This window comes from Bombina bombina, chromosome 6, assembly GCF_027579735.1.
Source record: "Bombina bombina isolate aBomBom1 chromosome 6, aBomBom1.pri, whole genome shotgun sequence".
NCBI classification, from domain to species: domain Eukaryota; kingdom Metazoa; phylum Chordata; class Amphibia; order Anura; family Bombinatoridae; genus Bombina; species Bombina bombina.
In genome coordinates, this window is record NC_069504.1 from 984,374,588 (window position 1) to 984,400,545 (window position 25,958).

The 25,958-nt window shown below is 38.1% G+C and overlaps 1 protein-coding gene across 1 annotated transcript in view; it reads left to right on the top strand.

The window, feature by feature from the left end:
- Positions 1-25,958, top strand: part of SLC6A7 (solute carrier family 6 member 7) — a 251,730-nt gene that overhangs the window by 119,221 nt on the left and 106,551 nt on the right. Inside the window, exons 9-10 of the mRNA XM_053716191.1 lie at positions 1,367-1,470; positions 1,874-1,998. Coding sequence (XP_053572166.1) covers positions 1,367-1,470; positions 1,874-1,998 — 229 coding nt within the window. The remainder of the gene's footprint in view (positions 1-1,366; positions 1,471-1,873; positions 1,999-25,958) is intronic.

Consider the following 25,958-nt stretch of genomic DNA (forward strand, 5'->3'; position numbering starts at 1 on the left):
TAGAAAGACTATATAATTTATGGCAGTGGAGATCCTTGGCACCACACAAAACGTTCTGGATATTTTTTGTTGTTGGCATAGGACATGCAGTGCTACCCCTGAGGTATTGCTATACTGACAGTTGCTAGTGCCATAGTGCCTAAATGAGAATTATTTAGTCTCCCCCGAATCTAGTCTGTCCATGAACAATATAGGATAATGAATCCCAGAAGAGACCATTTTTTGTCACAAGAAAACATCTTGAATTCATTTTTAGACCATGACAATTTGTGTACCCTAGTTGGAATAGGCTTATTTTTTATCCTTTTGGCGATTTGGTCACAAAAACTGCAATCCCTAAGCAAACACATGGAAGCTTATTGATGAAGTCCCTTACTCTCCATTATGGGCCGAGAGAAAGTCTGAAGGCAACCAAACTTAATTTTGATGGGAAGTAGAAAATTAGATGTGAGATAAGTTGGTTTGGACATTAAAGAGACATTGTAGTTAGAAATGTTAATGCATGTTAAAGAATATAATTTACAGATTGATTTTTTTTTCCTTAATAAATGTTAAAGGGACATTAAACCCCAAAATTTTCTGTCATGATTCAAGTAGAGAATACAATTTTAAACAACATTCTAATTTACTTCTATTATCTAATTTGCTTCATTCTTTAGATATACTTTGTTGAAGAAATAGCAATGCACACGGGTGAGCCAATCACATGAGGCATCTATGTGCAGTAACCAATCATTAGCTACTGAGCCTATCTAGATATGCTTTTCAGCAAAATATATCAAGAGAATGAAGCAAATTAGATAATAGAAGTAAATTAGAAGGTTGTTTAAAATTGCATGCTCTTTCTAAATCATGAAAGAAAATATTTGGGTATCATGCCCCTTTCAGTAAAAAATGTTTAAATGTAATTTAAACTAATACTGCAGTATTGATTTAGTTTTTCATACTAATACTAACTATCTGGCTAGGACAAATACCTTGTGGAAAATATGAAACTAAAATACATTTTGAAATAAACTCTTTTAGATTAAACAAAAAAGTTAAAGTTGACTATACTGTTCCTTTAAGAAATGGGATGGGCTTTAGTGAATTTGATACTACGTAGTAATAAAATAAAGGTAGATGATACGTAATCATAGTTACCACTGGTTACATTAGCCAGCTCACATTTAGATTTTAATGTATTGTGCATTTGACTTATTTCCTTTTCTTAGTTCAATTTCTGTCTGTATTCATGTCTTGTGTAAAGTATCATCCTACTGTACAGGATTCAAGAAATAATGATATGTTTGTAAAATAGCAATTCTGCAATTCATACAAGACTAATGTTTTTCTTTTCTGCATTATCTCTTTGGTCCTATTTCAGGTTTGGATAGAAGCAGCATTACAGATATTTTACTCCCTTGGTGTTGGATTCGGCGGTCTCCTTACTTTTGCCTCGTACAATACGTTCCATCAGAACATTTACAGGTAAATGTTTGCTCTGGGCTACTTAACTTTGATAAATCCATTTGAAAGAACGCGTCACTCACATCAGATGGTTTGGTTTAGCTCTAAAGTGACACATTAGCATATAATGGGCTGTAAAAGTAATCATTCATAATTGAATTAATCCATGCTAAAGTCAAATACATTCTGTCCTCATTTCATTTTATTTAAATTCTATTATGATACAAGTTCCCCATAGAGCTATCTTATTCTGACTAATGCACTCTGATATGCAAATTACTAAAATACCAAAATAAATAAAAAACTAATGTAATGGGATATTTTTCTGAAGTGTTAATGGATCTCTCTGTAGATGTATTTGAAATGTTGCAAGCAGATATATTAGGCTTTTTTTTAATCCATGTGTTTCACATTTGCTTTCTAGGGACACATTTATTGTTACTCTGGGGAATGCCTTCACTAGTATACTAGCTGGATTTGCTATCTTCTCAGTGCTTGGTTATATGTCTAATGAACTGGGGGTTCCTGTGGACCAAGTGGCAAAAGCAGGTGAGAAAGACATGTCTCCTTATTTGTATATAATTAAAGAATATTATAGTCCCTTTAATAGATGGTTCAATTGAACATAATCTTCTTGTTGTTGAAGTCTGTGGTTTTCCTTTTGAAAGCGCCAAGGGCACCACTGCCTGTAGTTCTGTGGATTACAACAATAATGTATCCACTACTGAGTGGCTGCGGATGTACAGCTGTAACTTGCCTTAAGTGTGGTTTAAGAAGAAGAAACTATGGGGCTTATTTATCAAAGCGTCAACTGAAAATACGCCCAAATTCCGCATCGTACTTGAAGCGAGATTGATTCGCTGTAGTTATCAAAGCCTTAAGATCGCAAGAATTAGAAATTTGTGACGTAACATACAATCCGACGGTCTCAATTCGACGCAGATCGATGCGAATAGAAAACCTCTGGAATTCTCGCGTAATTCTGTGTATTCGCCATGGTATTCGACACAATTTGAAGCTTTTCAAAAGTTATCAAAAAATGAACAGTTATGCTCGCGTGTTATCCGACGCTGCGTACCTAGTTTTCAATCCGCCGCCTTAGAGGTCATGGATGCTATAGTAGTCAATGGGAATTGCAAAACTGAAATCTTATGTTCGTGGACAGTACTAAATAAATAAAGTTGGGAAAGCCTGAATAGCTGCAACATCGATGACTGTTAGTTAACACCAGTCCGATCCTCTTTGCACCGTACATGACGCACGTCCTTTTGCCGGGTTTTTTGATAATTATGGAGAGCATATTGAGATCTGCGACCACAATGTTTAGCGAAGTTTGGCGAGCGTAGTGACGCCCGCGAATGCACCATAGTTGACGCTTTGATAGATAGGCCCCTAAGAGTTCAAGAACAAAATAAACAAATACCCCTTTTAGTTCACTATGCCACTTCAATTTAATTCTGTTAACTAATATGTACTCTAGAATGCCAGTTCTAAACACCTTGAGACTTTTGTAAAAAATGTTTAGTTGTTCATAACCAAACAATTTTGCAGAATTTATTTTAATTATTTATATTGTTTTTTTACGTAAAAATTTCTATTTCTATTTCTCAGAACTTGAAATGCATCTGCTAACTTTGCTACATTATCTTTCTCCAATTGGCTTTATCAGATGACAGCTGCAAAATAAATGCATTTTAGAGTAAAGGGACAGTCAACACTCAAAATAAATTTGCTGGAATAAATTACTAACAACACGATTATTGCAAATATCCTTATTCGCATCCTCTAGTCCAGACGGAATTTTTTTTTTTTTTTTTTAAAAACCTGTCGTTCTAAGCAAAAAATGGATCCCAAACTCCTCCTATGTTTACATCACTCTAGAGCTGATTCTAACTGCAAATCACATGAGTGTCGGTCACAACGACTCCTGAGCGTTCACTCCCAATTGCGCATGCGTAATTTGTATGTTTCATCAGTAGCAGTCTCTTTATACACGGAACTGTGTAAAGGTTCCCTATTCAGCGACGGACCGCCAGCGCAACAGGTAAAAGATATATTCTGATGGGATCTGTCACTGCTATGCGCATGCGTCGCTTGTTGTAATCTTTGGCGGGCACAAGAGATTTTGAAACTAGCCCTGGGGAAGAAGACGATGAGAGGAGGAGTTATGGAGCCATTTTTTTTTCCAAACGGCTCAGAACGGCAGTGATTCAGTTTGGACTAGAGGATGTGAAAAAGGATGTTTGCAATAATCATGTTGTTAGTAATTTATTCCAGCAAGTTTATTTTGAGTGTTGACTGTCCCTTTAAGTTTTTGACAGTGGCAAGCGTTGTTGCCTATGACCTAAAGATCAGATTGGCTCCTCTAAATAAGGCAAATAATGGGTAGAGTTTGCTTATTGAAAAACAATTGCAGTAAAAAGGATGTTCATTTATTTTTGAAACCTTAAAAGGACAGGAAACCTCACAATTTTCTTTCATGATTTGGATAGAACATACTATTTTAAACAACTTTCTAATTTACTTCTCTTATCCGATTTGCTTCATTATCTTTTTATCCTTTGCTGAAGGAGCAGCATTGCACTACTGACAGCTAGCTGAACACATCTAGTTTGCCAATCACAAGAGACAAATGTGTGCAGGCACCAATCAGCAATTAGCTCCCACTAGTGTATGATATGTGCACATCATTTTTCAACAATGGATACCAAGAGAACAAAGTACATTTGAAAATAGAAGTTAATTTAAAAGTGTCTTAAAATTACATGCTCTATCTGAATAATACAAGTTTAATTTTGACTTTTCTATCTATCCCTTTAAGACTTGGCTGATATGTTATTCTTTTTATTTATTTCAATAGTTTTTATTGAGGTGACAAAAGCATATATATGAAATCACAGAGGAGGATAAGGAGATACACTACAAAAAAAAAAAAAGATAAAATAAATACAAATAAAGATTACAGTACAGGCAAAAGGCACAGCCATATCATGGGTACATCAACTATCTCTTTTTGTTCACTTAATAGCTGTATGCTCGTGATTAATCAAATTATGATAATGAAATTAACAATAGCTTTACCATTATCCTCGGTCTGTACCTTATTTTTAATTTGTTAAGGTATATGAACATCAAAACTACTTCTTTCTCAAGAACAATAAAACCATAGGCAACAGAAATAATCATAATAATAGAATTTATGTTTTGCCTGTAATAGAGATAGTACTAGATGCCATAGAGGCCTATTTATCATATGTCTGTCGGACCTGATCCGACAGTGCGGATCAGGTCCGACAGACATCACTGAATGCGGAGAGCAATACGCTCTCCGTATTCAGCATTGCACCAGCAGCTCACAAGAGCTGCTGGTGCAACGCACCAGCACAAGAGCTGCTGGTGCAACGCCGCCCCCTGCAGACTCGCGGCCAATCGGCCGCCAGCAGGGGTTGTCAATTTACACAATCGTACTCAATTGGGTTGAATTCCGGCGATTCCTGTCTGCCTCATCAGAGCAGGCGGACAGGGTTATGGAGCAGCGGTCGCCAGAAACACGGGGCCTCAAGCTCCATTCGGAGCTTGATAGATAGGCCCCTTTGTTACATTTTATAACTGCTATATTTGAAATGTAAATTGGCTAACATTAAGATAGATTTTGTATATTATAAATATAATCTATAACAATGGACCCGTGGCAATCACTAAGAATTGATTGAAACCTGTGTTCAAAGGACTTACACCTCACTTCTCCTAATTTAAGGAAAAGGGACATATTAAGGAGGAAATAACAAAAAAAAAAAAAAAAAAAAGGGGGGAGGGAAAAATAAGGAAATGCTTGAACTAGACATCTTAACGAAGATCAGGAAGAAGTAATTAGATTTAATCTTGGAACATTTCATTCCATTGAGACCAAACTTTAAAATAAATATGAAGCCTATCTTTAATTCTATATACAGTACATATTCTTCCATTTTATTTATATATTTCATGTGGGTAATAACTGCCTGAAGTGTGGGCGGCATTGATTGTTTCCATTCTCTGGCTATTATCAATTTGGTTGATGTTAAGAAATAAGTAAGAAACAGTTTCCCAGGTAAGATCATCTTTGGAAGAGACAATGTAGTAAGCCTAACTCTGGCATTTGAGAAATGTTGAAGTTCATGTCTCTTAGTAATCTAAAACACTCCCTCCAAAATGGTCTAAGTCTAGGGCATTCCCACCATATGTGAACCCATGTTCCTAACTGACCACAATTTCTCTGACATAATGGTGAGACATTGTGAAAAATCTTATGTAAATGTGTTGGTACTAATTGCCATCTTACCGCAACCTTATAGTGTGGCTCCCAAAGAGCAGCACTGTGTAAAGCTTTCCTAGCAAAAACTAGTTCCCTATTCCAAGAGTCGGTGTCTACTGACAAGCCAAGGTCTTTTTCCCAAACTCTTTGAGGAGTGGAGATAAGTTCTGTCTGAACATCTGTAATAGTATAATAGTTGAAAGACAGGATTCCTCCTGTCCTATGGTCTCTTAGCCAAAAGTTCTCCCACCTAGTCAGCTCTCTCAGGCCCTCCTTTTGGAAACCCCAAAAGTCTCAACAAACTGAAGAATTGAAAAACTTTAAATTGATATTTCGGGAGTACTGTATATCTTTCTATGAATAATTTCTGGAGTACTGTATATCTTTCTATAAAAAGTTTTTGGGCTTAACCACCTACCGTTTATATACAGGTCCCTGACCTGCAGGAAACCCAGACTATCCCAAAAGGCGTTGTGAGTTTCTTGCATGCAACCTATTCTACTCCAAACAGAGTGGATCAGTGAAGGGTGTGGAGCTACATTGTAAAGATGTTTAATTTTATCCCAAAAGTTTAAGTTATCCAACAGTATAGGGTGATCAATTCCCATACTCCTTCTGTAATGAGATGAAATCCAAATCAGGTCCGGCAGCTGTATAGTGCAAGGTACTAAGGCAAGTTCCACATCCTGCCACCTAAAAGGGTTTTTAATGTTGCCCCAACCTAATATGTGAGAGAGACGTGCTGCATTGTGATAAAGAATCAGATTCAGAAGAGCAAGCCCTCCTTTTCTGATTGGTTTCTGGAGCATGTGCCTAGATGTACGTGGTTGTTTACCTTTACATATACGTATATGTGGTAATCATACCCTGCAATTTGTTAAGTATTGTTCTAGGAACCTGAACCGGAATGCACCTAAACAAGTATGTGACCTTTGGGAGGAAGGAAATCTTTATGGCAGTAATTCTCCCTGTCCAAGAAATTTCAGCAAACTCCCATGAGTCTAACAGGGTACAAAATACTGGAAGTCTATCTGTGAAATTTTTAGTTATTACTAGAGATGTGTCTGGGCCTAGAAAGACACCTAAATGTTTAATAAAGTCTCCAGACCAGTTAAATCTATATCTACTTTGAAGATATCCCAAATCTTCTTTTGTCGTGTTTATATGTAGAACTTCCGACTTGGCTAAATTTAGTTTGTAGTAACTTAAGTCACTGAAAAAAGCTAAAAGATCCATAACTACCGGTAAAGATGTTCTAGGGGACGTAAGTAGTACCGTAATGTTGTCCGCGAACAGGGCAATTTTATGTTGGGATTCACCAATTTCCATACCTGTAATATTGTCCACCTTCCGTATAGCTTGCGCCAAGGGTTCTACTGCCAGCGCAAAAAACAATGGTGACAGGGGGCACCCCTGGCGTGTACCATTTGTTATTGCAAACTCATCTGACATGAAACCCTTTCCTCTTACTCTGGCAGTGGGGCATGAATAAAGGGCTTTAACTGCTACCACAAATTAACTCGGTATCCAGAACACCTCCAAAGCTTCCCACAGGTAATCCCACCTCACCCTGTTGAAGGCCTTCTCTGCATCCAACGACAGGAAGGGGAACCTCCCATTTTCTTGGCTTCCGTAATTATATGGAGCAGCCTCCTTGTATTATCAGGGCCCTCTCTCCCCGGTATGAAACCCACTTGATCACCGTAAATTATTGAGGGGATTATTTTTGCCAATTGATTTGCCAAAATTTTAGAATATAATTTGGTGTCAATATTAATGAGTGAAATTGGTCTGTAACTGCTACAGCTCTGGGGTCCTTATCAGGCTTTAGTAATGTGACAATAGTTGCCTCGAGGAATTCAGCTGGGAATTTACCTAATGTAGCAGTTTCATTGAAAAATCTAAGCAAGATGGGGGCCAACATTTTTATAAAATCTACCTGAAAAACCATTTGGGCCTGGTGATTTCCCTACCTTCATGTTTTTTATTACTCCATTAATCTCTTCTAGAAAAATAGGGTCCTTAAGATATTCAATATGTTCTGGAGTTAGCGATGGGAGCTCTAATGTGTTTAAATATTGCCTCACAAAAGAACAATGCAGACTGGCGTTATTTATCTGAGAGCTTAAATTGTATAAGGATTGATAATATTTAAGGAAAGCTTTCCCAATGTCCTTAGGTGAAGTCATATTTTTGGAGCCATCCTTAATGGATATTATTCTACGTTGAGCAGCCCTATTACGAAGTTTATTAGCTAAGTGAGATGTAACCTTATTATTATTATGATAATATATCTGTTTAAATTTTTTGAGATTTCTCTGAACTCTCAGAAGTTCTAAATCACGGATTTGGGTTTTAGTTAGCTGTAACTGGGCATTAATCTGGGGAGTGTACTTTTGCATCAGTTGGTAATGTAAGTGCCGCAAGCGACAAGTCAGCTTGGCTAAGGATCCCCCCTTCTTTTCTTTGCTATCACCGCCTGTTTGATGAAAAAGCCTCTAATGTAAGCCTTTAAAGTGGCCCAGAGAATCTGTATTGAGGTTTGGCCATTATCATTGAGATTTAAGAAATCTTTAATTGTTTTATCAATATCATCTTTCTGCATGGGAGTTCCTATAAGCCAATCAGCTAATCTCCAGGAGGGTCCTACAACTACTAACACCGAGTAATGGTCTGACCAATGAGAAGACAGAATCTTGGATTGTGACACCCTCTCCAACCATCTTGAGGAGGAAAAGAAGGTATCGATTCTAGAATAAGACTTATGTGGATTTGAGTAAATGGTGAAGTCCTTCTCAACTGAATTTAGTGCTCACCAGGTATCATAAAATTGGTGCTGTGCCATCAATTTCTGGAAGGCCTGAGAGAGAGACCTTACTGACCTGTCTGTTTTTATCACTGAGGGAAGCAATCTATCAATTTCTTAGTCCCAGACAAGATTAAAATCTCTTCCCAGTACTAATTCTCCCTGCCTGACAGCAGACACCAACTTCATGAGCTTCCTAAGGAACCTGAGTTGATCTGTATTCGGGACATAAGCATTTACCAGAGTTAATAAGACATTAATATGATGTAGTGGGGTTGTGTATCTCGTTCAATATATATTATCTCCAAAGCGAGAGTGTCTTTGAATAGTATATCTACCCCTCTCGATTTAGAATCATGAGATGCTGCTAAAACCTGCAAATAGTTGCGAAAATTAAACGTTCAATCTTTTGCGTGCACCCAGTGAGTCTCATGTAAAAATGCAGTATCTATATTGTTTTTCTTTAAGCTATTTGTTAAAAGGCTTCTTTTAGTAGGAGTGTTAAGCCCCTGCGTGTTGTGAGTTAGAAATCTTACATCTGCCATATTTAGGATGAGAAGGATAAAAAAAAGGGGGGGGGGGATTAGGATATTAGAATAAGTATGTGTACCTCTCCCTGATGTATAGTACTGTTATAGAAACATCTAGTTAGGTCAGGATTGCCACGGGTTAACTCTCTCTAGTATCAATTGTGTGGAGCCAGACTCCGTATCTTGAGTTTATTTTGTCGGTTTATGGGTGTTAAACTATCTTATCAGGAAATATAATGGAAAATAGTGGACCAAAGGATGCAAAGGCGGATTTTGAAATCTCATCAGCTAGAATGTGAATAGTAGTCAGTAGGGTGTGGCCATTCGCCAACAACCTACCGGTGTAAGTAACTGTAAATAGGGGATAAAGGGGTCGAGGAGAGACATCGAGATCAAACTTGGAGAATATATAAGTATGGTGCAGATAGTTAATCCCATTAATAACTAATTAGACACAACGTTTTCTCTAACTAGAAACATCAGATACCTTATTCGATACCAACTGGGCTTCAGCTATGGGAGAAAACAGGTAATAGAAATGTAACATTAGCATGAATTTTATAACCTAATACAATCAATACATCCATCCTAGTGTTCCATCCTGAGACTCCATAACATACAAAACTAGGTTTATGAGAATATGTCCCACAACTATGGAGGAGATCCCAATTCCGTCTTCTGAGTGCACCTAGCTATGAAAGAAAAGCTGGTTAATAAGAACAATGTAAACCTAGCATTATGAAGAATAAGCAATACCTCTCAGCTAAAATCGGATAACCATCTGCTGTGGAAAGACTTTAGAGGCAAAGCAACACAGCAATGTAGTGAAAACGTTTTAGAACATTCCAAAAGCTAAGTCCCAAGACAGCAATGTTTCTTTATGACTTCAAAAAACTAAAACTTTTTGCAACATGTCCAATTCCCACTTTTGGTTTTGAAGCCCAGTTTTCTTGGTAGGTCTCCATAACAGACACAACTGGAAACATGAGCAATGAAAGGTCTAAATTAGAATACCTGTAAAAGGATATGATGTACATTTTTCTACTTGCCCACCATGAGTTAGATGCTTTCAATATTCAGATCTTTTCTTTTAAAAGAAGAATGTCCTCTTACTGGCAGTGGGTCCCACACTGGCGCAGCAACTCGCAATCCTTTTGTGATGTCTGTAGATGGGGTCTGCATAGAAAGTGGCGTGTTGAGATTCAGAGACTTCAGTAGGTTTGTTCCTTGCTCCAGATCAGTGATAACATATGGAAAAACAGTTTGACGGGGAATCCCCACCTATATCTGATTCCTGCTTTACGTAAACTCTGAGTTATTGGCACAAATAATCTTCTCCTGGAAAGTGTATGAGCTGATAGGTCTTGGTAGAGCTGTATATTTTTATACATGTCAGGAAGGGTTTTGGTGTTGAATGCTGCTCTTATGAGTTTTTCTTTGAAGGTGAAGTAATGTAATCAGATGATCACGTCCCTCGGTTGATCAGATGCGGCACTTCTTGGTCTGAGCGCTCTATGTGCTCTATCTATTAAAGATTTTTTTTCTTGGAATGTCCCCAAAAGCACCTTAAAAAGGCCCAGTACAAAGGAGGAAGCTCCACCGAGTTAATATCTTCTGGTATCCCTCGTACTCTGACATTGTTACGACGGGATCTATCTTCTAGATCTGCTAACTTTTTCTCAAAGTCAGCTATCTGTTCGGCCAGCTTTTGCGAATAGGATAATAGGTTGGCATGACCCACATAAAGATCTTCCTGTCTCCTTTCTATGATCTCTGACCTTTCTCCCCAGGTTTTAATATCTCTCTTTAATTCAGTTAAAGAACTTTTGATTTTGCTTTTTAGTGAAGTATAATGGGTGTCCACTTTAGAAGAAAGAGCTTTGATGGATTCCATCACTGAGTTATCACTATCAACATGTCTAGACAACATAGGCATGCCATTTTCTGCATGGTCTTTAAGACTTAGTAATGAGTCTCTTGACTCTTCATCTGAGCAATCCCTGTCCTGTAGAGCTTTACTATGAAAATGATCTGCGACCGTCCTCTTAGGACAATCCGATTGTCTCTGTTTCTTTTTGTTGGAATGCGCAATTGTAATGCAGGAAGTGACTATAACTGAATTCTGAAGCTCCGTGTGTCAACAATGGATGTTGTAAATCTATTTTAACCTCTGCAGTTATATATGATGTTCTCCCCTATGACCCCCTAGGTCACATTTATTCAATGGGGTTCATCCTCAGTTAGGATAAATAGGCTATCTTGAATAATAAGGGTAAGATAGGCTTTCCTTAAAGCCACAGATCAGCTCTCTGTAAAATGATATTGGCAAACCACGTCACTCTACCCCCAGGGACAGGTGTCACTATTGGACCAGGTCGGAAAAGGGTTTTGGGGATATGACCCACTGACACTGCAGATAGCTGGAAATGGAGGGGGAGAGTGAGTCTCAGAGAATTACAGTCCAATTATCCTCTGATGTTTAGTTTGCCTGAGTAGGGTTAAGATTAGATTCAGGGAGTCCCTAGGGTCCCACAGGCAGTGAGCAAGTAGTATAACAGAATGTCCTTCTTATAGGTTACTACTAGCAATCATATAAACAGTGCACAAAAATTTGAACAGTCCCAGGCTGTATGGGGCTACAGGGAGAGATTGATGATAAAGCAGAGAAGTCTAGATTTGTTAGCAGTATCTTCTTTTCTGCCCTCCTCCCTTTTTCCTGTGGTATACCTTTAACTATAACCCCTCCTATTTGGTCTCCACCCTATATAAGGACTACCTGTAACACTCATTTACTGCCTGATTATTGAAGTCTTAGCTACTCTTGTGTAGCTTTCCTTATCCCAGGTCTCCTATTGCTTGTATCCTGTGCAAGGTGGTTTACTTTGTTTACTCTAGCTGCGTCTTGAATCTCTTATGCTCAAATCGTTACTTTGTCATTACCGACTTTGGATCATTCAACGGCCGGATCTACTTTTTCACCGCTACCCGGAAGTAAGCCGCATTCACACACGCTGCCTCTCCAAACACGGATCTTCCAATGCGGTAACAGAAATATCACGGTCCTCAAGGTGGTAACGTATACGAACAATGCTAAAGCCTTTAAACTTCTTACCTGCTTGTTTTTGTTACCATACTGAATTATTGGGCATCTCCTATTACCTGCAACATCCAATATGAACAAACATTGTATGTCTGTGGAATGTCTGAACTTGTAAATATTTTAGGCTGTGTGTGATTGCGTGAAGTAAGAAGAATCATTTGTTTCTACTAATTCAGATTCTGAGCTTGTCAGTATTTCTTTTTCATCTGTGGCCTCCGGTTATATATATATATCTTGAACATAAGATATATATTATATTAAATATTCCTTATATTTATTAACACTTAAGTCAGTAGTTAATATACAAATTCATCATATATTAAATGTCTCATATTGTTTAATCAGGCTACATAGAAGTTGTTTTCTGATTACTACAAAAAAGAGCAACAAGCTCTAATTTTAGAGCTAACCTTTATAACCAATGTGCAAATACTTGTTTACTTAAATACGAAGCTCAGAATACCACATAATAATCAGGCCCAAAAAACCGAATTTTGAATTAATTAAACATTATGGATCCTAATGAAATAAAAAAGGAGTTTAATAATGTTTACCTTAAACTTGATTATTTAGCAAGAGCTGTGACAGAAGTGCAGACTGAAAATGCTGCACTGAAAACTATAGTTAAAGATTTTGTTACACAAAAGCCTCATGACCCACCTGAACCTCATATTAATTATCCACAACCTTTTTCAGGGAAACGTTCTGAGTTCAGGGAATTTAAGAATGCCTGTAATTTATTATTTTCTCTTAGACCTAAGACTTATCATACTGAGCGGATTAAAGTTTGTACCACAATATCTTTCCTACAAGGTGAACCCAGGACTTGGGCTAATAGGTTTTTTGAAAACAATAACAATATCCTGGATTCATTACAAGATTTCTTTTCTGCTTTAACTAGTCTATATCAAGACTCAAATTCTCAAATAAATGCTGAAATGAGATTGAGGTTTTTAAAACAAGGTAAGAGAAATGTGGAGGATTATACCACTGAGTTTCAGATGTGGGCAGAGGACTCTCAGTGGAATGAAATCAGTTTGAAAAATCAATATCGTTTAGGTTTATCTGAAACACTCAAAGATGAACTTTCACGTCTTGAGATCCCAGATACCCTTGATGGTCTTATTAAATTAAGTACATCTTTAGATCGTCGTTTGAGAGAAAGGAGGGCAGAAAAGGCCTCTAATGATACCTCATATAGAAGACCTTACCAAGTCACAACAAGTCATGACAAAGATCATGGCAGTGCTACCCCTATGGAGATTGGTGTACTTAGAGGACCTCTGTCACCAGAGGAAAAAATTAGAAGGAGGTTGGAAAATCTCTGTTTATATTGTGCTCAAAAAGAACATGTAGTATCTACTTGTCCTTTGTTGAAAAAACAAAAGAATGGTAAAAAAAAAACCAGTGACTTTATTTACAGCATAGCTAATGATACACACATGACTTTGTCTATTTCTTTACAGTGGGACCAGAAAAATATCCAAACCAAGGCATTAATTGATTCAGGAGCATCCGGAAATTACATTGATTCCACTTATGTAAAAAAAAATCGAATACCTACTATTTGTAAACAAAATCCTGTATCTATTAAGCTGATAGATGGTTCATTAATAGAACAAGGACCTATTACACATCATACTATTCCCCTGCTTGTAACATCATTGCAGGGACACACTGAATATTTATCTTTTGATCTCATAACCATTCATCAGCATACTCTCATCCTAGGCTATCCTTGGTTGAAGAAACACAACCCTCACATAAATTGGGTTTCAAATAAGGTAACATTAGATTCTGCTTTTTGTTCCCAAACTTGTTATCCACATCAAACCATAGCGTCACTTGATATTGGTTTACCCTCGTGTTATCAGGATTTGGCAGATGTATTTAATTTAAAAGAGGCAGAAAACCTTCCACCTCATAGGGAGTTTGACTGTCCTATCGATATAATACCTGGTTCCAAAATCCCTCATGGTAAGATCTATCCCCTCTCTCAAGAGGAACTCCAGTATATAAGAAACTACTTAGACGAAAATTTACGTAAGGGATTTATTTCACACTCCACATCCCCTGCAGCTGCAGGTATGTTTCTAGTAAGAAACAAGGATGGTACCATAAGACCTATTATTGATTATAGAGCTTTAAATAACATCACAATAAAAAACAGATACCCGTTACCTTTAATACCTGAACTTTTGGAACGTCTAACTGGTGCAACTATTTACACCAAATTAGATTTAAAGGGAGCTTATAATTTGATTAGAATTAAAGAAGGTCACGAATGGAAAACGGCATTCAGGACCAGATATGGCCTTTTCCAATATAATGTAATGCCTTTTGGTCTGAGTAATGCTCCGGCAACTTTTCAGTTTTTTATAAATGAGATCTTTCGTGACCTGATAGACGTTTGTGTCATAATATACCTTGACGACATATTAATTTATTCTAGAACACCTCAAGAGCATGAAAAACATGTACGCTGGGTATTAACTCGTTTAAAAGAACACAAACTATATGCTAAACTGGAAAAATGTTCCTTTCATGTCACAGAAATAAAATTCTTGGGTTACATCATCAGTCCCAACAAAATTCAAATGGATCCGGAGAAGGTATCAGCAATTCTAAATTGGCCTACTCCTACTTCCACAAAATCTGTACAACGATTCATTGGTTTTGCGAATTTTTATAGGAAGTTTATAAAAAATTTCTCTTCAATCGTTAAACCATTAACAACACTCACTAGTGAAAAACAAAGATTTAAGTGGACCGAATCCGCTAGTCTTGCCTTTAATAAATTGAAAGAAAATTTTACTACAGCTCCCATTCTAGTTATGCCAGATTTTGATTCAGAATTTATCCTTGAAGTAGATGTATCCGACTCAGGTATCGGTGCAGTTTTATCACAACAAGATAAGAACAAGACTGAGATTCATCCTATTGCTTTCTATTCAAAAATGTTAACTAGTGCTGAGAAAAACTATAGCATAGGAGATAAAGAACTTCTAGCTATAAAACGTGCTCTAGATCATTGGAGACATTTATTAGAAGGTTCTAAGCTACCTTTTAAGATTTATACTGACCATAAAAATCTTGAATTTCTAAAAACAAGTAAGACCTTGTCTGCAAGACAAGCAAGATGGTCTATATTTTTTGATCGTTTCGATTTTCTCTTAACCTACAGACCAGGACATTTAAATACCAAAGCCGATGCCCTCTCTAGATTACATGAACAAGACACTCATGATCAAATTTACCAAATCATTCCAAAAGAAAAAATTATAGGTTTATTAACACCTTTAGAAGAGGAGATCTTAAAAGAATTAAAACATGAACCACCACATGGAATAGACTGTCAAAAAGATTCCAAGACTGGTCTTTTCTATCATAATTCTAAACTATATATCCCCAAACAAATTAGATCTTCTATTCTTAAACAAACCCATGACGGGACACTAGCAGGCCATCCAGGTATTTCTAAAACTATAGACCTAACCAGGAGAAATTATTGGTGGCCACTCATGGATACCTATATTACAGACTATGTAAAACATTGTGATACCTGTGCCAGAAACAAGTTAACACACAAAAGACCATCAGGTCTTTTATCTCCTCTGCCTATTCCTGACAAACCCTGGAGTACCATATCAATGGACTTTATTGTCGAGTTACCTGAATCCCACCATTACAATACTATTTTAGTTGTCATTGATCATTTAACAAGACTGGCTCATTACATTCCCCTAAAAGGTCTCCCTACAGCTTTCACTACAGCTCACGTTTTCCTAGACAACATAGTTCGCTTACATGGACTGCCCAAAGTTATAATAACTGATCGTGGTACACAGTTTACCTCTAATTTTTGGAGATCCCTATGTAAGTTAATCAAAATTGATTCTAGATACTCGACTGCTTTTCACCCTCAGACAAATGGCCTTACAGAACGACTCAACCAAACCCTTGAGCAATATCTTCGTTGTTATATATCTCATCTGCAGGATGACTGGTCATCCTATTTACCTTTGGCTGAATTCTGTTATAACAATACTACTTCTACATCTACTAAACTATCCCCATTCTTCGTTACTTATGGATATCATCCTACTACTATTTCATTGTCCTCTCAACAAGTGAACTCTCCCTCAGCATTGGATTTCGCAACTACCCTACAAGAAAGACTTAACATCCTGAAAAAACATCTTTCGGAAGCTAAAGATTATCAAAAAAGGTTATATGATACCCATCACACTGCTAGCCCGGCTTATCAGATTGGAGATTTGGTACTACTCTCGACAAAGAATCTCAAACTGTCAGTTCCTAGCAAAAAGTTAGCAAATCAATATTTGGGTCCTTTTAAGATTTCTAAAATAATCAACCTCAATGCTGTGAGATTAGAGCTTCCCCAGGATTTTAAGATTCACCCCTCTTTTCATGTCTCTCTGTTAAAGCCATATCTTCCTTCACCTCAGTCTCTCTCCTTGTCTCGACCACCTCCAATACTCGTTGATGATCGAGAGGAGTATGAAGTTGAAGCTGTATTGGATTCTAGGATCCATAGGAAGAGGTTAGAGTATCTTGTGAAATGGAAAGGTTATGGTTTGGAGGATAACTCTTGGCAGCTTCATTCTGATCTTCGCACTCCCCGTCTTCTACGAAATTTTCATCGCCGCTATCCTGAGAAACCTAGTTTGGAAACCCCTGGGGTGCTTCCTTGAAGGGGGGGAGATGTGGTATACCTTTAACTATAACCCCTCCTATTTGGTCTCCACCCTATATAAGGACTACCTGTAACACTCATTTACTGCCTGATTATTGAAGTCTTAGCTACTCTTGTGTAGCTTTCCTTATCCCAGGTCTCCTATTGCTTGTATCCTGTGCAAGGTGGTTTACTTTGTTTACTCTAGCTGCGTCTTGAATCTCTTATGCTCAAATCGTTACTTTGTCATTACCGACTTTGGATCATTCAACGGCCGGATCTACTTTTTCACCGCTACCCGGAAGTAAGCCGCATTCACACACGCTGCCTCTCCAAACACGGATCTTCCAATGCGGTAACAGAAATATCACGGTCCTCAAGGTGGTAACGTATACGAACAATGCTAAAGCCTTTAAACTTCTTACCTGCTTGTTTTTGTTACCATACTGAATTATTGGGCATCTCCTATTACCTGCAACATCCAATATGAACAAACATTGTATGTCTGTGGAATGTCTGAACTTGTAAATATTTTAGGCTGTGTGTGATTGCGTGAAGTAAGAAGAATCATTTGTTTCTACTAATTCAGATTCTGAGCTTGTCAGTATTTCTTTTTCATCTGTGGCCTCCGGTTATATATATATATCTTGAACATAAGATATATATTATATTAAATATTCCTTATATTTATTAACACTTAAGTCAGTAGTTAATATACAAATTCATCATATATTAAATGTCTCATATTGTTTAATCAGGCTACATAGAAGTTGTTTTCTGATTACTACAAAAAAGAGCAACAAGCTCTAATTTTAGAGCTAACCTTTATAACCAATGTGCAAATACTTGTTTACTTAAATACGAAGCTCAGAATACCACATTTCCGTTATATAGGCTTTTTAATGGGCTTCAACAGGCCTTTGATAACTTGCTCTGAAGTTTGTCTCTCTGATATGGAGTCGTATCTACCTGGAAACCTCTGTCACTACAACAGAAAGCACTAAGCCCCATAAATGTTAAGTCCGGTATGCCTATGCGTTAATTTTCCCTTTTTTATTTTTGTACCTAATAGATGTCCTACAGCACTTCAAGCTGTGGATATGTGTTGCAAGATCGGGGCTGTCAGGTCTGAGTGTGTAAATGGTTGTGCACTTACTTGCCGAACCAAAATGGCGATTCACGCCAAGTGCTCTTTAATAGCCCTTCTTAGTCTCCCACGGCTGCTAGACAGTTTGTCGCTCTGGCGACTGATGGCTTGAGCCCTCTCCCGATGTGATCCTGTAGAAGAAGCCTACTGATATAGTAAGCGCTGACACAGAGCTTGTTGTCGGCCAGTGCCAGAAGTAAAACCACTGCGGAGCCGTTGTTCGGCAGGCAGCCCGTCTGATGGTTTAAACTTTGCCACTTAAACTCCAAGTGGCCTTCCGTAGCCCTGAGGGTGACCCTGTCCACACTGCAGTACAAGCTGTTCAGGTGTAGTACTCGATCGGAGCAGAAGGAGAAGCCATTAGCTGTAGCAGTCTCAGCCGCAATGGTCGATGTTGCTATGTGACCAGCGTTAACCGGCTTTTGCCTTCTCCTCCTGGGCTAAGTAGAACCTTGCTGCTCTCCGTGAGATAGTAGCACAGAATTCAAGTTTTTGAAAGTGAACTAGAGGTATTTTATTTGTTTTATGTAGCAATATGGCTGGAGCTATGTAGAAGCACGTCTGCTCTAGCAAGTAACTAGATCTACCCCCCCTGATATGTTATTCTATTGCAACACAACATAAATGTTTTTTTTTTTTGTATTTACAAGGTGTTTTTACTGATAGTATTGCTAAACAAAAACTCCTAAAAACATACGGCTAGATTTAGAGTTTTGTCGGTAACGACCCGCGTAGCTAACGCTGGCTTTTTTCTGGCCGCACCTCTAAAATAACTCTGGTATTGAGAGTCCACAGAATCGCTGCGTTAGGCTCCAAAAAGGGAGCGTAGAGCATATTAAACGCCACTGCAACTCTCGATACCAGAGTTGCTTACGGACGCGGCCAGCCTCAAAAACGTGCTCGTGCACGATTCCCCCATAGAAAACCATGGGGCTGTTTGAGCTGAAAAAAAACCTAACACCTGCAAAAAAGCCGCGTTCAGCTCCTAACGCAGCCCCATTGTTGTCTATGGGGAAACACTTCCTACGTCTGCACCTAACACCCTAACATGTACCCCGAGTCTAAACACCCCAAACCTTACACTTATTAACCCCTATTCTGCCGCCCCCGCTATCGCTGACCCCTGCATATTATTTTTAACCCCTAATCTGCCGCTCCGTAAACTGCCGCTACTTACATTATCCCTATGTACCCCTAATCTGCTGTCCCTAACACCACCGACCCCTATATTATATTTATTAACCCCTAATCTGCCGCCCACAACGTCGCCCCCACCTGCCTACACTTATTAAACCCTAATCTGCAGAGCGGAGCTCACCGCTATTCTAATAAATGTATTAACCCCTAAAGCTAATTCTAACCCTAACCCTAACACCCCAATAAGTTAAATATAATTTTATTCTAACGAAATAAATTAACTCTTATTAAATAACTTATTCCTATTTAAAGCTAAATACTTACCTGTAAAATAAACCCTAATATAGCTACAATATAAATTATAATTACATTGTAGCTATTTTAGGATTAATATTTATTTTACAGGCAACTTTGTAATTATTTTAACCAGGTACAATAGCTATTAAATAGTTAAGAACTATTTAATAGTTACCTAGTTAAAATAATAACAAAATTACCTGTAAAATAAATCCTAACCTAAGTTACAATTAAACCTAACACTACACTATCATTAACCCCTTAGTGACCAGACCACTTTTCAATTTGTTGACCATCTGGGACCAAGGCTATTTTTGCATTTCTGCGATGTTTGTGTTTAACTGTAATTTTCCTCTTACTCATTTACTGTACCCACACATATTATATACTGTTTTTCTCGCCTCTAAATGGACTTTCTAAAGATATGATTATTTTCATCATATCTTATAATTTACTATAAAAAAAAATATAAAATATGAGGAAAAAATGAAAAAAAATGCACTTTTTCTAACTTTGAGCCCCAAAATCTCTTACACATCTACAACCACCATAAAATACCAATGCTAAACAGTTTCTAAATTTTGTCCTGAGTTTATAAATACCCAATGTTTACATGTTCTTTGCTATTTCAAAACCATGTTTTTTCAAAATTGGCGATAGTTACATTGTAACACCAATATCTGTCATGAATCCCTGAATAACCCTTCAAATGTATATATTTTTTAAAAGAAGACAACCTAAGGTATTAAACTTGGGGTATTTTGACTTTTTTGATGCAACCATTTTACCACCAATCTATGCCAAAGTTTGGGGGGGAAAAAAAATAATTTGATTTTTTGACAAAATAGCAATTTAAGAATACATTTACTGATAATATTAAGGGTTACTGCCAAATAACACCCTCATATGTCTTCAGCAGCATCTCCTGGGTACAGTGATACCACCCATGTATAGGTGTGTCGGGTTCTCAGGGGGCTAAAAGCTCTTATTTTTAGGGAGCGCATTCCAGTTTTTCAACTTGGAATTTTCACATCGGTCATCATGCACCCATGTCCTATTTGGGACATTTCTGAAGCTGGTCAATGGAATTTACCCCCAACAAACCATATATTTTTGAAAAGTAGACACCCTAGGGTATTTCAAATGCTTGTATTTTAACACTTTCCATGCACTAATTCAACCACCAGTCTTTGTCAAACTTTTGGGTAGTCATTATTTTGTGTTATTTTTCACACACATTGCACTTTAGGCATGGATTCTCAGTTCCTGTTATGTGTTACTGCCAAAAAAAACCTCAATGGGGGGCGGAGCTTGAAGCCGAGGCAGCAAGTCGCATCTAGAGGAGGCTCCTGACATTATTCTACTTTTAAATATAATAATCTAACTTTCTGCAAAGATTTATGGTGTGATCTTAAGGGCAATTGCACCCTGTGATGAGGCACTGCTGAGGTCTTTAGTTGGGGGCCAAACGACAGAGGCTTGAGGAATCTAACTGCGCCAACGGCCTCCTCTCTGATATGGAGAACGCCACCTTTTCTGAGATACAGGCCTTGTTTGCCGAGTATGAGAGGCAGATACTTAATAGGTTTGATTCCTTGATAGCAGCTGTAGGAGCGGATTACCCTGACGCAAAGCGGTCTGTGTCTGATGTTAAGGAGGAGGCAGTCCTCATTGTGCAGCCCGATACCATACAGACAGCTGTGGAGGACGCTCCCTACACGCCTATCTACCCTCAAGGAAAGCGAATACAGGCTGAAGCTCTGAGGGATAGTTTCGGTGGTGCTAATAGACCACCCCTTGAGCTGGATCGCAACTTACAGGCGCTTGAGAACGCTGTCAGTATGAGCAGAGAGCACTACTTCCCTTTGAAAAGAGTGAGATTGAGAGATCGAGCTTCGGTCTGGGACACCACTCAGAGAACCTTTTGCCAGCTCATAGATTGTGTAGACGCACTTTACTCCCGCCGGCCGTTTGACCCTGGGGGCTCCCAGACAAGTTTCCATGTTTTAACAATCCTGTCACCACTCGAATCTGGAAGTCATCCTGATCCCATCACCGCTCTGTGGCTCACCTGACAAGGCCAAATCCTTCAGTACTGACCGTCATTCAGTTCGGATCTGCATCAGAGTAAGCTGAAATACTAAGTGCAGCTCAAAGTTGAAATTTATATATGGCCCGCGAGACTTACAAGTACAAGATTTAGCATTCGAGCTGCTGTTAAAGTGAGACTGTTTTTTTTATACGGGGGGCATTACACCCTATTAAGCTGTTAACCAATCCTTGTGTTAATATCGCTGCCGGAATACTGCTGTCCTAACGAAAACATACATGTTTATGCTCATTGCAAAGGGCAGTTTGTAAGATTTGGTGACTTCTTATATGGACTTTAATAGCTCTAAATTCAAAGTGGCAGTGGTTTCAATGCTATAATAATACACACTATACGTTTTTTGAACTTCCCAGCCCGCCAACATGTATCACAGCTCTAATGGCGGCAAATGAAAATGATCTGAATGGCGAGTTGGCTTCTCCATGCACTCTGTTTATGTTAATATAGCTATGCTTTAATGTTGATAATATACCTAAGACTGGTTAGTCATATTTTGCTTTGTTTCCCTATTGTATTCACCACTGCTTAGAGACCAGACTAACACAAATCTATTGGGGTAATCTCTCATAAACAAGCAATATATGCTAGACTCTGTTTATTTTGGAACTTCTATAGTGGGTTATATATTCCGTAAGTACCTTTTGAAGGCTTATATACTTTAAAGCTATCAGATATGCAATTTAAGGGCTACAGCACCTGACAGGGTCAGATGACCCCTTATGTACCTAATATGAGATCCCAGCGTGAACAAGCCATAGGTTTTAGCAATTTATAGTAGGGTCTGTTTGGTTCTTTTAATTGAATACAGCGCTAGCTATTAGCATTATAGTGATGTAGTGAGTAGAGGGGGCCCTTTAACCCATGACTGCTGCACACAATCAGTTTAATTTCCTAGCATGCGGTTACATATCAAAATATGCCTGATTTCACCTAACTTCCCCTAAGAAGTGACACTATAGTGACAGTTAGATGCAGACTAAAACTCCCTTGATGTCTCCCCTGTGTACAAGATAAATGTAGTTCTTACAGAAACGGTTCTTAGGTTTGGTAGTTTTGCTTGACTGTGTTGACTTTATGTTTATGATTGAGGATTCTAATAATATGTATCCAGTTCTCCCAGCTTCCATTTAGATTCAGTATTGTTTCACAGGGCCCTGCTCTCTTCGGTGAGTAGACCTAACTGGGATTTCTTACCAATAGTTGTAAATAGTACGTTAACCTAATACATTTAGCTCCCACCTCTGAGAACTGTGAGTCACCTTTAATTGCTCCCCTATACCCAGCTTTAACTGCTGTTGAGTTGCCTCACTAATTATCTATGTTTTCTAGCGTAGTTTGAGCATATTATATACAACATAGCTTTCACATAGGTTTGAAGCAGCCACTTAAGATGAATACTAAAGCTGTTAGATATATACAATAACAATAGAACGATACGCTATTTGCCACCTACCCTCCACCCCCCACCACCTCTGTGCGGTTAGGGATGATTTCCTTCTTCCCCGCATATCTTTTGACAGAGTTAGGTAGTCTCTGTCCAACCCGTAGAGCCATAACTTAGTTTTTCCTGCATTTCCATAGAACGGCTCTCGGGGTTTCAAAACAGGTAATTAAACTTTGTTTATAATTTCCTGCGTCCCTGTAGTTTATTTAAGATGGTAGTCCTAGTCACCCATACGTTTTAATACTAGTTCAGTGGTAACAGATAATAGATTTAGAATAGAATCTGAAGTTTGTTTTATTTGAATATTGTATGTTCATTCCATATTTTGTATCATTCCATATATGTTGAAACAGTGATTGGTACTATTATCTCTGCCAACATGTCCTCAAATACCTGTTTAATTTCTGGTCCCTTGACTGGACCTGTTAATCTGAGGACTTTGCGAATTTATTAGACTTAAAAAATGAGGTGTTTCAGTGTCATGCCATGTCAGTAGAATGTATCATGTGAAGTTTTACCTTTTGATGAGACTGTTGTGAACCTGCTTTTTTAACCTCAATAAAAAACTATTAAAGTAAAAAAAAAACCTCAATATGTGTTCAACAACATCTCCTGAGTACAGTGATACCACCCATGTATAGGTGTGTCGGGTTCTCTGGGGGCTAAAAGGCCTTAATTTTAGGAAGCGCATTCCAGTTTTTCAACTTGGAATTTTCACATCGGTCATCATGCACCCATGTCCTATTTGGGACATTTCTGAAGCTGGTCAATGGAATTTACCCCCATCAAACCATATATTTTTGAAAAGTAGACACCCTAGGGTATTTCAAATGCTTGTATTTTAACACTTTCCATGCACTAATTCAACCACCAGTCTTTGTCAAACTTTTGGGTAGTCATTATTTTGTGTTATTTTTCTCACACATTGTACTTTAGGCATGGATTCTCAGTTCCTGTTATGTGTTACTACCAAAAAAAACCTCAATATGTGTTCAACAACATATCCTGAGTACAGTGATACCACCCATGTATAGGTGTGTCGGGTTCTCTGGGGGCTAAAAGGCCTTAATTTTAGGAAGCGCATTCCAGTTTTTCAACTTGGAATTTTCACATCGGTCATCATGCACCCATGTCCTATTTGGGACATTTCTGAAGCTGGTCAATGGAATTTACCCCCATCAAACCATATATTTTTGAAAAGTAGACACCCTAGGGTATTTCAAATGCTTGTATTTTAACACTTTCCATGCACTAATTCAACCACCAGTCTTTGTCAAACTTTTGGGTAGTCATTATTTTGTGTTATTTTTCACACACATTGTACTTTAGGCATGGATTCTCAGTTCCTGTTATGTGTTGCTGCCAAAAAACCCCTCAATATGTGTTCAACAACATCTCCTGAGTACAGTGATACCACCCATGTATAGGTGTGTCGGGTTCTCTGGGGGCTAAAAGGCCTTAATTTTAGGAAGCGCATTCCAGTTTTTCAACTTGGAATTTTCACATCGGTCATCATGCACCCATGTCCTATTTGGGACATTTCTGAAGCTGGTCAATGGAATTTACCCCCATCAAACCATATATTTTTGAGAATTAGACCCCCTAGGGTATTTGAAATGCTGGTATTTTCACACTTTCCATGAACTTATTTAACCACCAGTCTTTGTCAAACTTTTGGGTAGTCATTTTTTTGTGTTATTTTTCACACACATTGTACTTTAGGCATGGATTCTCAGTTCCTGTTATGTGTTTACTGCCAAAAAACACCTCAATATGTGTTCAACAACATCTCCTGAGTACAGTGATACCACCCATGTATAGGTGTGTCGGGTTCTCTGGGGGCTAAAAGGCCTTAATTTTAGGAAGCGCATTCCAGTTTTTCAACTTGGAATTTTCACATTGGTCATCATGCACCCATGTCCTATTTGGGACATTTCTGAAGCTGGTCAATGGAATTTACCCCCATCAAACCATATATTTTTGAAAAGTAGACACCCTAGGGTATTTCAAATGCTTGTATTTTAACACTTTCCATGCACTAATTCAACCACCAGTCTTTGTCAAACTTTTGGGTAGTCATTATTTTGTGTTATTTTTCACACACATTGTACTTTAGGCATGGATTCTCAGTTCCTGTTATGTGTTACTGCCAAAAAAAACCTCAATATGTGTTCAACAACATCTCCTGAGTACAGTGATACCACCCATGTATAGGTGTGTCGGGTTCTCTGGGGGCTAAAAGGCCTTAATTTTAGGAAGCGCATTCCAGTTTTTCAACTTGGAATTTTCACATCGGTCATCATGCACCCATGTCCTATTTGGGACATTTCTGAAGCTGGTCAATGGAATTTACCCCCATCAAACCATATATTTTTGAAAAGTAGACACCCTAGGGTATTTCAAATGCTTGTATTTTAACACTTTCCATGCACTAATTCAACCACCAGTCTTTGTCAAACTTTTGGGTAGTCATTATTTTGTGTTATTTTTCACACACATTGTACTTTAGGCATGGATTCTCAGTTCCTGTTATGTGTTACTGCCAAAAAACCCCTCAATATGTGTTCAACAACATCTCCTGAGTACAGTGATACCACCCATGTATAGGTGTGTCGGGTTCTCTGGTGGCTAAAAGGCCTTAATTTTAGGAAGCGCATTCCAGTTTTTCAACTTGGAATTTTCACATCGGTCATCATGCACCCATGTCCTATTTGGGACATTTCTGAAGCTGGCCAATGGAATTTACCCCCATCAAACCATATATTTTTGAAAAGTAGACACCCTAGGGTATTTCAAATGCTGGTATTTTAACACTTTCCATGCACTAATTCAACCACCAGTCTTTGTCAAACTTTTGGGTAGTCATTTTTTTGTGTTATTTTTCACACACATTGTACTTTAGGCATGGATTCTCAGTTCCTGTTATGTGTTACTGCCAAAAAAAACCT